The sequence below is a fragment of the Manduca sexta genome, chromosome 18, assembly GCF_014839805.1.
Source record: "Manduca sexta isolate Smith_Timp_Sample1 chromosome 18, JHU_Msex_v1.0, whole genome shotgun sequence".
Taxonomy (NCBI): Eukaryota; Metazoa; Arthropoda; class Insecta; order Lepidoptera; family Sphingidae; genus Manduca; species Manduca sexta.
The window spans coordinates 9,378,262-9,394,410 of NC_051132.1; the positions used below are offsets into that span (position 1 = coordinate 9,378,262).

Sequence of the window (16,149 nt, forward strand, 5' to 3'; positions counted from 1 at the left end):
CAAAGCTATTAGAGCAGGATATTGAATGAACCAAGAAAAAAATGCTTCCGCTTTGTTATAGGTGGGGTCTTATATCAGAGACCAATAAACTAGATGTCTTATATACTGTAATTTTATAACACTCCATTCATAACTATGCTAGTCACAGAGAAATTAAATTTTAATTTAGCAAACTTCACTCCGTTTGCAACTGCTAAATTAATGTCATACTCTTTTTACTACGTTAGCGCTATTGTGGTGAGGTTTTAACTTTAAATTTCTGTTTACCATTGGAATTTTTTTTAACTTGTCCCCTTCGATCAACAATATTGTCCCACATATGGGATGGTTCTCCCTACCTTTACCCTCCATAGCATACCTCCACCTATTAATACTTTCAATATGAAATGTGTGAAATGGAATAAATATCAAATAGGGTATACTTATGAGTTATGTTTTTATAACTTTTATAAATATGTACATCGTATAAATTCCAAAACAGAGGATATCATTGTAATTTGATGGAAAATTCACGTTATAAAACAGAAAAAAAACAGAATACTTATGACGGAATGTGACGTCAGCGGACAATACGATGCGTGCGAAAGAAAGAGATGGAGCGATATCCCTACTCCACGCCCACTCCTACATGTAGCAATATTCGAATTTTGAATTACTGCCTCTTTTGTTTTCGAAATTTAATGCGGTTTTCACAGAAGGATTTCTTGTTTGTACTAATTACTGTTACGTATTAAAATACATAAATTCAAACATAGTGACCCTATTTCGATCATTCGGAGAAATTGAGAATTATTCACCCAAGGAAAAGTTCTGCTTTGTGTGAGGTAACGTAAACCAAATTGTATGAAATACGGATTCCGGAACATTCTGGAGCCAGATTCTGAACTCCGTTTCTAAATTTCCCCATGCATAGACCCGGTCTTTGAACCATTCATTTTCGGTAAATATCAGTTTCAGGTGTGTGGTAACGCTTAACTGTATGGAAATTGGCTAATATATTAAATATCATTCAATCTGAAGCGTTCTGGGTTCAGATTAAAAAATCACGTTGCCATTCCGGATGTATAAACTCAGCTTTATTTGTTGGTTCTTTCGACAAGCCTCCTTATCCTACAGCATCGCTATACGGAAAAAATTCAATACTTGTGTTCCCATTTTATCACCGTTTCCATATATATATTATAATTATTCTCTTTGTTATTAAAGTATTGATTGTATTATTTCGGTTATCGATTATCATGACAAAATTAGTCTTCATCTATAGTGTTGATCTGAAATATGCTGCTGTATATTATTGATATCGAGTAATTCTAAATTATATCGACAAGCAATGATCTGAACTGTCAAACTGTTATCCAACTGTCAAATATTGATAAAAAACGTGAAATTAGTATTTGTATTGAATTTAACAGAAACAAGATAGATATATAATACATAGGTAAATATTAATTGGTATTATAAATTTGCTTTTTATAATATGGTCTTTCTATTATTATGATATTACGTTTTTTTTCAAAAGTATCGTTCCCTTGTATCGATTGTAATTATCGTTATTATCTTCAAAATCGAATAGTCAACTACAATATATAACAGTAAATCCAATAGTAATTTAAAACTAAAATAATGATATGTAGGTAGATAATGCTACTTTTTGCGTTCGGTATCGATAACATTCAGTATCTTGATTCTATCGATATCAAGTTATAGATAAAAAATAAATTAATTATTATGTAAATCGATTATCGAATACTTGCAGCTATAGGACTGGCATGTGCCAGACAGTCAATTTATTAAATTAATCTGTGGCACCGCAAAAGTCGCGCGTGCTAGTAAGTCGAGTTTATGGAATCAATTTTGATTGTTCTAAATTTCGGATGACTCGTGACGAAAATAGTTAGTAAAAATGATATTGCTAATTCGGTGAAACAAAATTACATCCTATATAATTTGACTCAAATATATGTTTATTTTGTGCTAAGTGTCAGTATTCAGTGAGTATTATGAACTTTGAGGACTATGAAACCCTTCCGACCCAGAACTTCGCCATACACATGACTGCCGGGGCGATAGCGGGCGTCATGGAGCATTGCATAATGTACCCGCTGGATTCCGTAAAGGTAAGCAACGGCCAAGAGCCCACGTCCTTTCCCTTTACACGCATATTTTCTATAATGCGTTTCGCCAACTTAACCTAATCGCGACAGTGACAGCTTTCGGCCTGTTACGCCACCGAATTGCTACTTGGGGTTATGTAAAAAATTCTCAATTACAACATTGAGAGCATAGGTTGGCGGTTTACCGACTGTGCTCGTCTTTTTGTCAGTTCCGTTCAGCGGTCTAGCTAGCATATTCACATCAGTTGGTTTTTGAACCAGTATTTGCAACATTAACTTTACGCAACAATCCGTTTATTTTTAGTAATCATTTAATACTAGAACTAGTTTATAGACATCTCTCGAGTCTCGACTTCCAAAATTATGATGTCCATGCAGTTTGGTTTTAGAGGATATGTCACTTGGTAGTTGCAATTTCAATAATAATGTCATGTCAAGGTACTGGATAAAGTTGTGCTTCAGCTATTACAAGAACTTTTGTCATATTTTTAAACTATTATATCCCATATATTATGGAACAGTTTATTCATCAAAATTATGCCATGTTGTTTTATACTTAATAACTCACTAGTGGCAAGTGTAACTTTTATATCATGAAAGTTTTTTAAAATTTACTCAAAAAAATATAATTTAAAACAACAATAATGTGTTTGTTTGAGAAAACAATATGACTAAAATAATTCATGTTAGATTACTCTTATCCCAATGAATTAATGACTGATAAATATTATGTTGTACTGACATTTTAGGGATTTCAAAACCTTAGACTGCAATACAAAATCATAATTTTGTTGACAAAAAATACTTTCTGTTTAGTGTGTTGCTATTTGGATAATACTGTCAAAATCTCTCTTGTAACAATATAGATTAAAAGTTTGTTTCTGTCATAATTTTCATATAATATAAAAAGTCATATCAATTTTGTAGGCTTAATATAATCTTAATATATAAAAGTATGACACCCACAGCTCTGTATATTAATATATATAGAAATAAAGAACACTAAAACTCATGGGAATATTTATGGCATTTTTATTGTCATATGGATACTATTTGGTGTTTTAATTTACATAACCTACTTCCAAAAGCTTTATTGAAGCTGTTACGGTTTTGGGCTTGGTAAAGTACCATGTAATATTTGGTACTTCAAGGTTCTGGTTTCTTTTACTACTGTGTATATGCAGTTGTGGCTCTGCTACTAGTGAGCAGCCTTCTCCTTCCCTTTTTCAAATGTATAACACAAAAGTATAATAAAACCGACCCTTCAAGAAAAAATATACATTCCAAAATATGTTGCTCATAAATAATTTTAATTTTATTTATTATATATCACCATTAAAACTACTTTTCAGCAGTAACATAATTATTCTATTATCAAACTTTTTTTTTATTTTGGTATGTATAAAAAATATTATTTTAATGCTTCTGTATCAGTGGTACAATTTTAAACTTGTGCAAAATGAAAATGCACAGAGAGAACTTGAAATAAATATTTATTATTATTATTGGAAAAAATTTTAAAAAAAGAAATAATTAATTCAGACTGAAAGTTCTAAAATGTTTTAGCTTATGACTGAATAAACTAGTGTTGTAATCATAAAATATATGTCAAACTTGACCAATTTTATTTATTGAACATCAGAATGCATTTAGATATTGACACATTCTTACAAGAATTGGCCATTTTACTTTTCTTAAAACTATTGAAATAAAATATTCCATATGCATACCCAAGATTCAAGTTATCACAAAACGCACCAAGACATCAGCAAAACAATAGGACAGAATTTTGCACACTTTTCTGCAGTAAACAATTATTTATGCATACTTTTGAACTTACACTTACACAATAAAAGGTAGTCATTGTTTTGTTAGGTTTGTGTATTCTGATTTGCAACTTTTAGTTCCCTTACAATGTTTATTAATTTGTAACAGTGTTAATTATGTTACAAACACATTGCATGTCAATTCAAATAGTATACAGAAATAAAACTTCATCATCAATATCATTATTTTATTGTAATATAGCATCTTCCAGTAATATATAGTTATGTTTTACCCCATTTTCAATAAATGATCCCAATCGCTGTTTCAATATGTTGTACAATTGAACCAAACAGAAAGAGCTTTTGACATGCTTCATAATGACTTATTTTGATTGCTTTATTCTCAGAATCAGATCAAAATTAAGATTGGGATTTTTTATTGAAAATGGATGTTAGTTATGCATTTCATAAATTACAACTATCATAACTTATTGATAATGAAAGGAATACATTAATGAAATGTATGTAATTTTTTACCATTGTAAAATAGTTGGACACAGAATGGTAAACATGATAATAAGTAGGTAATCAGTGTCTATAAATATGCATGTCATGTGTACATTATGTAGGAAGTCTGTGACAGTGCTTTAGTGGCACATTTTTTAGACTGTGTATTCAATGAATTTGTAAGAACAATGACATCACTTTCTTTACATTTTATAGAAATTGATATAGTCAATAACTAATTATAATGAAATATGTTCACTTCTTAGAAACCTTTTATGTTGAACTATAATATTATCCGGGTTCATAATAATACCAGTGAATCAGTTATAATTGCTAGTTTACTAGTGATTATTGAATAGGAGCAGAATATATTTTTAACCAGCTTCAAAAATGGGGAGGTTCTCATTTTGATGTGTATTATTTTTCCTTAAATCAGTCATTTATTAACCAATTTGGAAAATTCTTTTTTATTTAAAAGGATATACTTCCAGATTGGTCCCATAGAAATATATTCAAAATTGGTTGATTGGTTTGATTTTTAATTGAAAATAACTAGTTTAGGTGTGTCGTTCAAGTAAACTATATTGCGAATTTTTCTTTTCTGTTATTTTTCCATGGTGTTTTTGTGTTGGGTTTTGTTGTACATTTCTTATTTTATACATACAAAAAAATTGGTAACCAATATACACATATTATGTTAAATATTTTATTTGTTATTGAAAATGGTTTAATCTTTGTTAAATATTTTTTATTTACTTTTACCTTACTCCAATGTGGGATTAACATATCCATATTACACTCTTTTTCAATATGTACAAAAATTTGTGTTGTAGACAGGATTTGGCTTTGTTTTTATGAATGTCTGTACAATTGTTTAAATGGAAAAAGTAATAGGAACTTCATAAATGATGAGTATGAAATTAATAATATGAAAATCAGTTTATTACTCTATGTACATTTATTATTCAATTATTGATGTTTTAGTAAGTAATAATATTTAATATGAATGAATTTAATTCCAAATAAATTTACTTATTGTCAACTCAGGAATACACCCATGGCCAAAACTAGAATTTTTTTACAGGGGGCCCGTGTCCAAGACTGTGGTTGCTATAAATATTTACAGTAGTAGTAGGCTGCCCCAAAATGCTGTGGGTGGTTACCAAGCAATTCTGGAGTGGGCACGGAGCCTACGCAACTTCTCTCCTATTGATATGATTACACCAACGAAAATTATATTATTATTATTTCTAATAAATATTCCCTTTCGTTAATTCTTTTAATATTATTCTTCGTATTAAGTTCATATTTATAGCTTATTGATAGATTTTATATATAGTAATATCACTTACCGCCACATTCGATAAACGATGCAAATCGCTTCTTCGATCTATCTCATAAGTGGACCAAGCAGAAAAAGTAATTTTTGTCATGCTTACAAATGAGTTATTTTTATTGGTTTATTCTCGGAATCAGATTGAACATTGAGATTGGCTGTTTATGGAAAACTGCTGTTAGACATCAAATTATAAACTTAAATGTTTTAGAAGTATAGGTAATGTAGAGCTATAAGTGTATATTGTTTGAGAATGGCTAAAACGCCTTAATAACAGTGGGATTGTCTGTATTTTAAAAGAACAACAATACTAATGTTCAAATTATTTATATTATAACAACAGTCATAATAATACTGTAAGGTCTAGTTCTCACCCGGCGCGGCCAGTCTATATGAAGATGTAATCGGCTCTGTTAGCCTGCTGCCAGCATGTCTGTGTGAGGAAAGCTGTATCACAGTCGTCGGCGCCCTTCTGCGTATCGCAGGCACGCACAATGTCGGTGGTCCTGAGCTTGACGTCGTCAGGGAGGAGCCCGAGCACCGCCTCCACGTCCACCACGCCGTCCGAGATCATACCTGCCATCTCCATGGTGCACTTGAGGTAGCACTTGAGCTTGGGGTCGGGCATGAGGTCCGCGCCGTCGTCCACCTTTGCAAGCAGCCCCTCGTCTACGCCGATCTCGTCGACGCAATTCTCGCGCACCATGCGTGCCAGTTCCGCCTGCTCCTCGTCCAGGGCGAGCGCCCCCGCCGCGAGCAGCGTGAGTACGTGCACCAATGATGAGATCATGTCTATTGCGCTGCGACTCTGCGTGTCAGTAATCACCGGACAAGGGAATAAACGCTTTATATTGATAACTTTTTCATTGTCATTGTCTCTGATCACATGTGTTAACAGATCCGATGTACAAATTACCAGCTAGCATTGCTGTCATTAAAAAACCTTGTTTATACTGAAGTGTATGTTTTATTCGTTGCTCGAACTGTCATTTTGTGCGGTGAACGTTCATTTAAATTTTAAACAAATTATACATCATTTAAACATCGGATGATAAAGTTGTTTTTTTTTATCGCAGTACATGAAAAATTGCAGGTTTATGATGTTTATTGGCCAGTTGCGGAAACCTGTATTTTCAGGTGTCACGTTCTAAACACGTAATAACTCATAAAAACCAAGGATTATAAAAGATTTGATGGCCATGGCGTGCGACTCAACCATTCATTTACATGAAGTTTATAAGCTCAGTGATTACATTGGTTATTTTGTCCCTTCCAGTTGAAACATAACGGCACTTACATACTCACTTGGAAGTAAAAGTAGAAAATTTGGTGGTATGTAGACCATACGGTACGCCATGATACCAATTTAATCTGGATACCTTTAGGAACCTTGCATAAGAATCTCGATTTGTTTAATAATCGCGATTTAAGGTGAAAAGATGGTGGAGTATCCACTACATACCTGGAAATTTCTACCTCACAAAGCAAATGTAACTGTAATCTTTATGTAAACCCCGATCATATGATGGGATTTTTACTACTGCCTCTCAAAAATACAATTTTATTTTGACACAAACTGATGATAATGGATGGTTCTGGTTGCAGACGCGGATGCAGTCGCTTCGGACGGCGCACAACAGCACCATCCGGGAGACTTTCCGGTACATGGTGCAGCGGGAAGGACTGCTCAGGTGAGTTCCGACGAAAATTACAATATTAGCAATACACAATTTGTACCGAAAAAATGCTAAATGAATTACGTGTCAAAGAGCTTGATCGAAGATAAACGACGACTAAAGCGGGGTGGTAAGACGTAAGGTATGCGTGCTAAATGTATTCAGTATCCCATACACGTGAGCGGGTGGCGTGACAAGCAGTTCGTAGGAGACATATTCTGTATAAGCGACGCACATTTTCCTGGTAGTTGTGCAAGCGGCGAGCGAGCAGCACGCTGGCGCACTGCCACCGGGCGTAGTCTGAATCACGCGCCGCGCCTTTCCATAGCTTTCGCGCCGGTCGCATATCATCTCGTTTTTGATGGCGCCCTTGACTGGCGCGCTATTGACAGTTTTGTTTTTTCCTTATGTCCCGGCATGCAACAATGACGCCGGTTCTGATATGCGGCCTCTCTTAATTTAGTGTACTTGTGAATGAGGGGCATGCGACACTAACACACGCTCTCGTAACCTTTCCTCTTACTTCTCACAACGTTTACATAGCATTTGACGAGCAGTCAATGTGAGGCATTAACAATACTATACGCAGTTTACATTCGTAACGTATTTTTTACATTGACCAAACGTTTTATTAAATCATGGTGAGCCCATGTGTGTGAATTTAAAAATAAATAAGTCCAATGTCGCGGCTGGTCACCGGACATCGTATCTATTTACTTGATTGGTTCGATTGCGCGTTTGCTTAACGAATACGCTGAGCGCTAGCGTGTAGTAGTAGCAAGCTTGTAGGAAGCGCACAATTTCTCGCACGAGGCGGGACTAACGTAACGCGCACTTGTGTCAACCGGCGGGCGGGGTACAGTCATGTACACGCAGCCGCCTTTGCCAATTTAACTTTTATTACTCGTCTATGAAATAATGACTTCTGTGTGCACCAGATATTCTTTTTGTGTATGTAAATATTCGATATAAATCAAATCTTGTCTTTAGGAATTTATAATAGGTAGCAGTTGGCGAGTTATGCTCAGCCCATAGCCCAACAAACGAGCAGGATGGATCACTCAATGACAAATGATCTCCTATGCTCGTAAACTTCCACTCCGCTGCAGGCCTTGTCAGATGCCAAATAGTCTTCAGTGTAACTAAAAAGCTAATGCACTCCCAGAATCATATTTCTGTACTCTCACTCACATTGATCACATTATTTATTTCCGCTTATAAATAACACTATTCGCTGCAATAAATTAATGAAATAATTTCATCTTATCTTACTTCTACTTGTAAGGCGAAAGTTTCTAATTTTTTTTAGATGCTTTTATGTTTATTAGATGTAAACGCGATCATAAGGGATTTAGGATTTTCGGGAAAGTAGACTTTGTCTTGGATTAACACAAAGGCTACTTTTTATCTCAGTAATTTGCTCATGGGTAATAATGTTTTTTATCAGATTTTTAAAATGGATGCTGTTGGCGTCGTACAAAGTATTAGAGACTATTGTAGCGGGTACAGTTTTTCACGCGGGCGAAACCGCGAGCAACATATGGTTTATGTATTGTTCACTCTAAATTAAAATAATGTCGAATCACGAAAACGACAGAAGATTTATAACGAAGTAGAGCTATAGAATTTTATATGTCTGCCAACTATACAATAGGTTTCTACACACGCCATCACAAAATAATAGACTATTTATATATATGGATAATGAAGATGGTAAATTAATTAAAAGATCAGCGGCAGCAACTGAAAGGTATAAAATAATGGTCTATTAGGTTGTGACAGTGAATGTAACGTCTCTTGTTGGTCGACAGGAATTCTACTGTAACGTTAGTTTCCATATTTTGGTCTCATTTCCTGGTCTTTGCGCCTTGCTTTTCCCATTAAACTATGAAAAGAGTTGTTGAATTGACTTCTTTTTCTTGCTATTCGATGTCCGTGGAGTCGAGCCAACACTATTTCTTTCATATTGCAAAAATGATTTGAGATTTAATGATTGGATTTATCTCGTGCTTTCCTTCACTGAAAAATATGCCAACGTAAATTTAGAAATTGGCTATATGAAAGTGCCGTAGTCTTCTTCTCCGTTACATCATTCTGGATATTTGTTTGAAGGTGATTTAATCTACCAGATACAGTATGTTGTCAACAATGCCGAATGTCGATGATTCCCGCCAGCATTCACATGTCCGTTCAAATAACAGGAAGTTATATCACCACATATTAGTTTATTTACACACAGGAGGTGTGACCAAAGTCTACAATAACAGGAGTATCGCAGCCGAAGCAAGCGGATATACGGTAACGTTGTTTGCTAAAACACCCGCCATTTAGCGTGCGTAACGAACGTGAGCTCTTAACACCAAACAGCCACAAATGACAAGTCGTCTAAAATAATATCTACCGGTGCAACTAGTGTGCCTTGAGATCTCATTGACAAAATGCCAAATGTAGATCTGATATAGCATTAATTAGACAGATGTATGAAAAAATATAAAGCGATAGCGAAGTTTTACTCCATACAAGTTTTTGTTCATTGAACATCATTAATTTTCTTTCAGCTTGTTCTTTTGTCGTGATCGCAGCGCGTCCTCAGTTCATTTAATGTTGTATCAAGGTTGTCTTTTCTATACACATTTGGAAGGAACTCTACTATTCAGGCCCGACCTTGGATTTCCGATCGATTGAAACTACATTTTAAGCTACGTTATTGCCAGAAGTATAAACATAGAACTTTCATGCTAAAGCAATTCTAGTGAACTGCTCTGATCGGTAATTTTTCCAGTTTTCCAACGTTTCCTTTTAAGTTTACACGAAGTATTAATAAATAGCGAACTCTTTTAATACAGGGTTCGGGATCTTGGGATCCGACTGATCCTTTACTGCCCCTTCTAAGCTAGTCTTTGCCGCCGTCCTTGTTTTGAATTTGGAGAATGATTTTAGATTTATTAAAGTAAGATTATAGTGAATGCTGTGAACGAGAGCGATTAAGGTGTCGTGATCTTACAATTGAGTGGTTGTAATGCCGAAAGGTCTCAAGGTCATAATGACAGCCGACATATCGTTACCTGGATCTATGTATAATAGATGATCGAAAGTGGCTTTCCTCTGTGTAACGAACACAGAGGAAAGCCACTTTATAAAATGGCATGATGTTTATATATGCGGTAGTGGTTTAGTTTTAATTATTCCTTGGTCTCGAATTATACAGTTTTATGAAAGTTGATTACTATTCGTTAAGTCCACATAGCTATATATATTTAAATAAAAATAAAAAATGAATACGAAACATATAAACATATAAATCGGATTGTAAGATATAAAAAGAACGTAGATTTTTTAATGGCCGCACCCATGACATTTCGCGAGAATATTATTAGTTAATTATAATAATAAACAAATGAATAAATTATCTACACCGGTACTAAGTTTTATATATTATATTATAATAATTCCTGTCTACTCGATTACCATACTAGCATGATGATTAGATATTTTATGCGACTACTATTACTAAATTGATTCTACTTAATAAAAAATAAATATGATGCAATATTTAGTTTTAAAGACAAATACTTAAGCCAATATAGTTTTATTAATTGATATTATGGTCCTTGTGATATGATTGAACCTAAACATATCACAAGGCGATTAATCCCTATTATGGGCCTTGTGATATGTTTAGGATTTATAGCCCTAATATGATATCAAAATAGATCAAAGTAGCAAACTATGATCCTACGACGGCATATTGGACCTATGGTATCTATACTGCTGCGGCTATGCTGCCGTGTTAAGCTCAAAAGCGGTATCTAAAAAAAAAAACAAAGTCTTAATTTTTATGTCGTCAGATAGCTTAAAGAAATGCCCATCCAATGAACTTACTTAAATAAAGGTATCTTCTTGTTTATAAAAGTGTTAAAAAAAATTTAAAGAGATTCTCTACCTCAGTTTTACATTACATACAAAACTATAAAACTATATTTACAAAACATCGATTATCTCGAAATAAGTTTTCCCTGACATACCGCTTTTGCGCTTAGCACGGCAGTATAGTTGTCAAGTGTATCTTTTGTCTGCGGTTTACCGCTGCCGTCACAATAATGTCACCTTTATTCTTTAAGAAGATTATAGAGACGAGTCGTTGTACCTTCGCACGTCCCGTCGCGGTTGCGCCGTCTGCGCAACAACACTTGTGTATGCGAAACGAGTGCGAAAACCATGCCATTGGTAATTTATTTTCCTCCAACGATAAATATATACATCATAACAAGTATAGAGTCTCGTTGGTCTATTGGCTGCGCATTAAGATCTTATATTCTTCTTTTTCTTTATTCCATGAGGCCTGGGCTCTTATTCTGTATGATAGTGTAAACGCGTAACGCGGCCGTGTCATGTTATCTTCGAGAAATGTGCGTGGAATGGTATTCTGTAAGCCAAATTTCTATAGTCCTAAACATGATGCGTTGTGTTAAGTGCTTGCTACGCACTGTCAAAATAACGTGCGGGATAGAGAATAAGGCCCCTGTAGCGATAAGTTGTCATACATTTTTTTTCTGTTATTGTAAACGATTGTAGAAAGTCATCTTGTCTAAGGTGCAAGTAGTGATGATCGATAAGAAGATGTGATTCATTGAGAATTAGATTTGTGCTCGACGAGCGACGTATACCCACCCAGCCAAGTCCAAGGACACGATAACGAGCAAAAAAAACTCGTCTTTGTTGCTTACTATCTTATAACTTATGCAGAATATTAACATCGTTTTAAATGTGGGTGGGAAAATTGTATCCATGACTTCTGTCCGTATTTTTAGTATTAATAATAAAAGTTAATACTTTTAGTTGTACAATTTGTTTAGCGTTGTTCTTTATGTGTTATGCATACACAATTATTTTCTACGTTAGGTATATAAATTGCATAGAAAAGAATAGTTACGATTATTTAACATGTGGTTGATGAGTAATTAATCGTTGTTGTGGCTTACTCGTGTCGCTCATAACGTGTTTGTATGTTGAATATATTATGAATTTTATACCTAAGTTTATATAGTTAAGGTATATAATGCTACTGGATAAATACTTATACCACATACATTTATACCAAGCATGTTTTTCTTGATTATATGAGTACATTACATTTATGTTGCTTTCTAGTTTCTATTTTTTATCACTGTAATGAATTTTGCTCATATTCATACGGTTGCTAACGTTATGCACAAAAAATAAATAATATTGAGAATGGAGAATAAAAAAAAACATTAAAAACAATAACCAGTTTTTTTTAAGTTTTAATAATCAAATGCTTTGGAGCTTCTCACTCAAATAAACAATTTTTTTTTACAAATTCATAAGCCTCTCAACAATTTAAATAGAATATATAAAATAAATGAGGAGCTAATTTATTATTTCATTAATGGATGAGAACGTCAATAACCTAGTTGAGAAAGGAACGGCCAGCCGAGACGAATGATCGAATGTTCAAAACCTAAAGCACCACACCTTTGGCTTTGAAATGACGTGTGTATTGCTTGTCATTTATCGCTCGCTTTGCTGATGATGGACGACATTGATACCAGCGACGATGGAACACAGTCTGATGTATACATTTTTAAAAATAAAAGGATCGAAAAAAATAATTTTATAACAGTATGATTGGCAACCCTATCTATTTATATTTATAATATTTCTCGTGTATAAAATTTGTTATTTCTTAGGATTCATAATAATATACATATATCGTTTTTATATTACGACAAAAAGCCCGTTCACTACTCGAAAAGCTAAATTTAGAAAACGTGCTTGTATACTTAATTTTCTTATGTAAGGCCTTAATTTATACAAAATTTATTTTTACATATTTATTGCACATGGTATAATGTAGTCTTTATTGACGTTCGGCGTAGTTGTAATGGAGTTTGTAATATTGTTTTCATGGAGTTATCGTCCATAACGAAAGGGCCTATGCATTATTATTGCATGTCTATCATAATTTTGTAGACAGAGTACTAGTTCGTATTGTAATGTATTTTTATTATTGCTTTAAATGAAGAATGCTTGCCGTTAACTTGATGGTAAGCGGTGTCGCTTATATATACTACTTAATATAAGACTGCCCATTCAATAAAACCACCATCCAACACCTTAATTACTGAGTATTGTTTGGTATTCCACTGCGCTTGTCATCCTGAGACATGAGATGTTAACATCTAAGACTTAAGTCTTATTATGTCCAGTAGTTACATTGCCTACAATTGTGTTGTTAAATATTGTAAATTATCAGTAGAAGACATATTACACACTGCACTATAAAATACATTACATTAGCATAAAGTATTCATCGCAGTCGCATGTGATATAAATACAATGCAAACAATCACTTGGGCTCTTTATCTCTTGCCATCACTTTCAACAAATGTACATGTTGATATATGATATAGACGGTTTCTGTATTGAGTTGTCGTCAAGCCACGCGGACAGTCCATACCTAAGGTCGCCGGGTTGATGACACACTTTTCAATATATCTGATAGCTAGCACTAGAATTAAAATAGCCAATAATTATTTATAATACTATGTATGCTTTTAGATAACCGAATGCACAAGTCCAGTTAGTGTGTGTTGGCTTGTTTACACTCTGGTTTGATGCGAGGGCTATCCACACAAGCAAACTAGATAAACGCAAAGGTTTCAATGATGTGGAATGTGATACAGTGTAAGTGAAATGTGTTTTGCAATCGGCACACGAGCCGGGGATGTTACTCAGACCTACGTATCATCCAAGTCGAAGGTCGCGCCGTGTATCGCGTCGCCTCAGCCGGATGCATTACTGACTAGCCGGGCTGCGCTTGCGACCCGTTCACTCTCACAATTATCTAATAAGCTGTTCGAATACAGTGATACATACTTTGCGTGGAGCTCTGTGTTTCCGTTTTTCATTCCGTTTTCGTAACATGTTTGTCCATTGCGTCATGCATGTTATTCAGTTTTGGGCTTTCAGTGCGGTTGTAATGTGCAATCTTTACATTTGATAAGCATCGTCTAGTAAACGAGTACACGATTGCAGCTGTGCGAAACATTTCACATCAATTCATTATCACTTGACCGTGTATGGGCCGGCGCCTTTTTGCTTGATGAACTCACGAACCGAAATATGCAGGAATTAAAATGACATTATATGTATTAATTACACACAGCATTGATAGACAGTCGGTTTGAGTGTAGCCATCCGCCTGGTTATTTATCAGTGCAATCGACGCTGATTGGTTACGTCAGCGGGCCATCCCCGATGGTAAGGTTTTCCTCGTGCGGCCGCGAGCTCTCGACATGCGTTCATTGACTGCAGTTACACGGGCCCCAACACATCACGAGTGCGTGATCACAGAGCACAATCAAACACCTGATTGAATGACTGCATCTGCTGGCACGTTCATTCGTTTGACCCTTTGCAATGCTTCCAATACACTGCGCAAAGTGCTGTCATCCGCGCTTGCGCATCACTCGTGTCCTGTTTTTTCGTCATGCTATGGTCAAGGTGATAAGACGTTATTAAATTATGGGCTCTAAATCGTGCTTTGTAAATTATTGTATCGCTGTGTTATAACATCAATTAACGGAATGAAACCGCTGCACTACTAGGTAATGCGTATTTACTACACCGACTACAAGGAAAATAAACAAATACTTAATACAATTAATATCTCTTGGAAATATTAAAGCTCTCGCGTTACAAGAAGATGAATCATTATTAGCATTTAGATACACTTTACACGGTAACTGGTATAATGAACTTGCAAAATCATTAAATAACTTTTTGTGCTGCTGGTGACATCATTATTATAACAATACAGATATACGTATACACTTTGGGCTAGCGACTGGACGGTAAGTCTCTGCTCTAATATGCGAGGGTCCATTTAAGTATATAGAACCGTTCTAAATTGTCTATTGCCATGTGAAAGTGTGCAAGAATTTAAGTGTTCTTGTAATGAATGAGAATTACCAGAGTTAAGACCTAATCCCTCAAGTTGATAGGCGTGATGTAACTCCATGCAATGATTTCTATTGGTTCGTGAACATTTCATACTAATTGGTTTTGCGATATCATTTGTAATTGTCGATAATCGGTGGGATCGGCTGTGATACGAGGCGTCCTTGACTCACTTCCTACCAGTGGCAGTTCACTGCACGGTGGCGGCGGTACGTGACGTCATCGCACGCACAAATAAATCATGGCAACATGTGCACATGTCAAACGCCCTCTTATCACCTTATCAGTGTACGTGAGAACTCACCAAACACACCGCCGGTTTATTGACAGCTCTGTTGGCCGCGAACACATTTCGTCCTTGTATTTTCCACACACTGAAATTATTACACAATCTGTGCCGAACATTGCGTCGAAATTGTAATATGTATTGATATAAAGATATTCAACTGAATGATTAGGTGTGCAAGCCGCTTAACACACGGTAAGCGTGACATTTGGTCATAGACTTATAAGACCCAAAATTATTAAGTATCTTGTAGTTCGGCGGGGACTACACGGCCACTGTAAATAATTACTACTCTTGTGATTCGTAGTTTAACACAAATGCGTAAAAAATGACTAGTCCGCCATCTTGAGCCGTCCGCCATATTCGATTTAGAATGGCGCCACTTAGCTTACCATGTATTGCCATTCAAACTCAACGTGTATGCAAAATTATATCTTAATGAATTAAAGATAACTGCTTAAAAATTCAGTTGCAAGATTTT

General features: G+C 35.0%; 2 protein-coding genes across 3 annotated transcripts in view; one reads left to right on the forward strand and one right to left on the reverse strand.

Moving 5' to 3' along the window:
- The window catches only part of LOC115439744 (mitoferrin-1), a 181,615-nt gene that overhangs the window by 148,429 nt on the left and 17,037 nt on the right, over positions 1-16,149 (forward strand). The window contains exons 1-2 of one of the 2 annotated variants that reach the window (XM_030163724.2): positions 1,759-2,117; positions 7,329-7,414. The exons of the other annotated variant lie outside the window; for it this stretch is intronic. Of the exons in view, the coding sequence (XP_030019584.1) occupies positions 2,001-2,117; positions 7,329-7,414 (203 nt within the window). The 5' untranslated portion in view covers positions 1,759-2,000. Of the gene's footprint in view, positions 1-1,758; positions 2,118-7,328; positions 7,415-16,149 lie in introns of those variants that run through there. 2 annotated transcript variants of the gene reach the window in all.
- On the reverse strand, positions 5,144-6,539 carry LOC115439745 (general odorant-binding protein 69a). The gene has a single exon (XM_030163726.2). The coding sequence runs from the start codon at positions 6,511-6,513 to the stop codon at positions 6,112-6,114; it is 402 nt and encodes a 133-aa protein (XP_030019586.2). The 5' UTR covers positions 6,514-6,539; the 3' UTR covers positions 5,144-6,111.

Bases quoted from the DNA above. Each gene is read 5' to 3' on its own strand.
- LOC115439745 (XM_030163726.2), bottom strand. From the start codon at position 6,513: ATGATCTCATCATTGGTGCACGTACTCACGCTGCTCGCGGCGGGGGCG.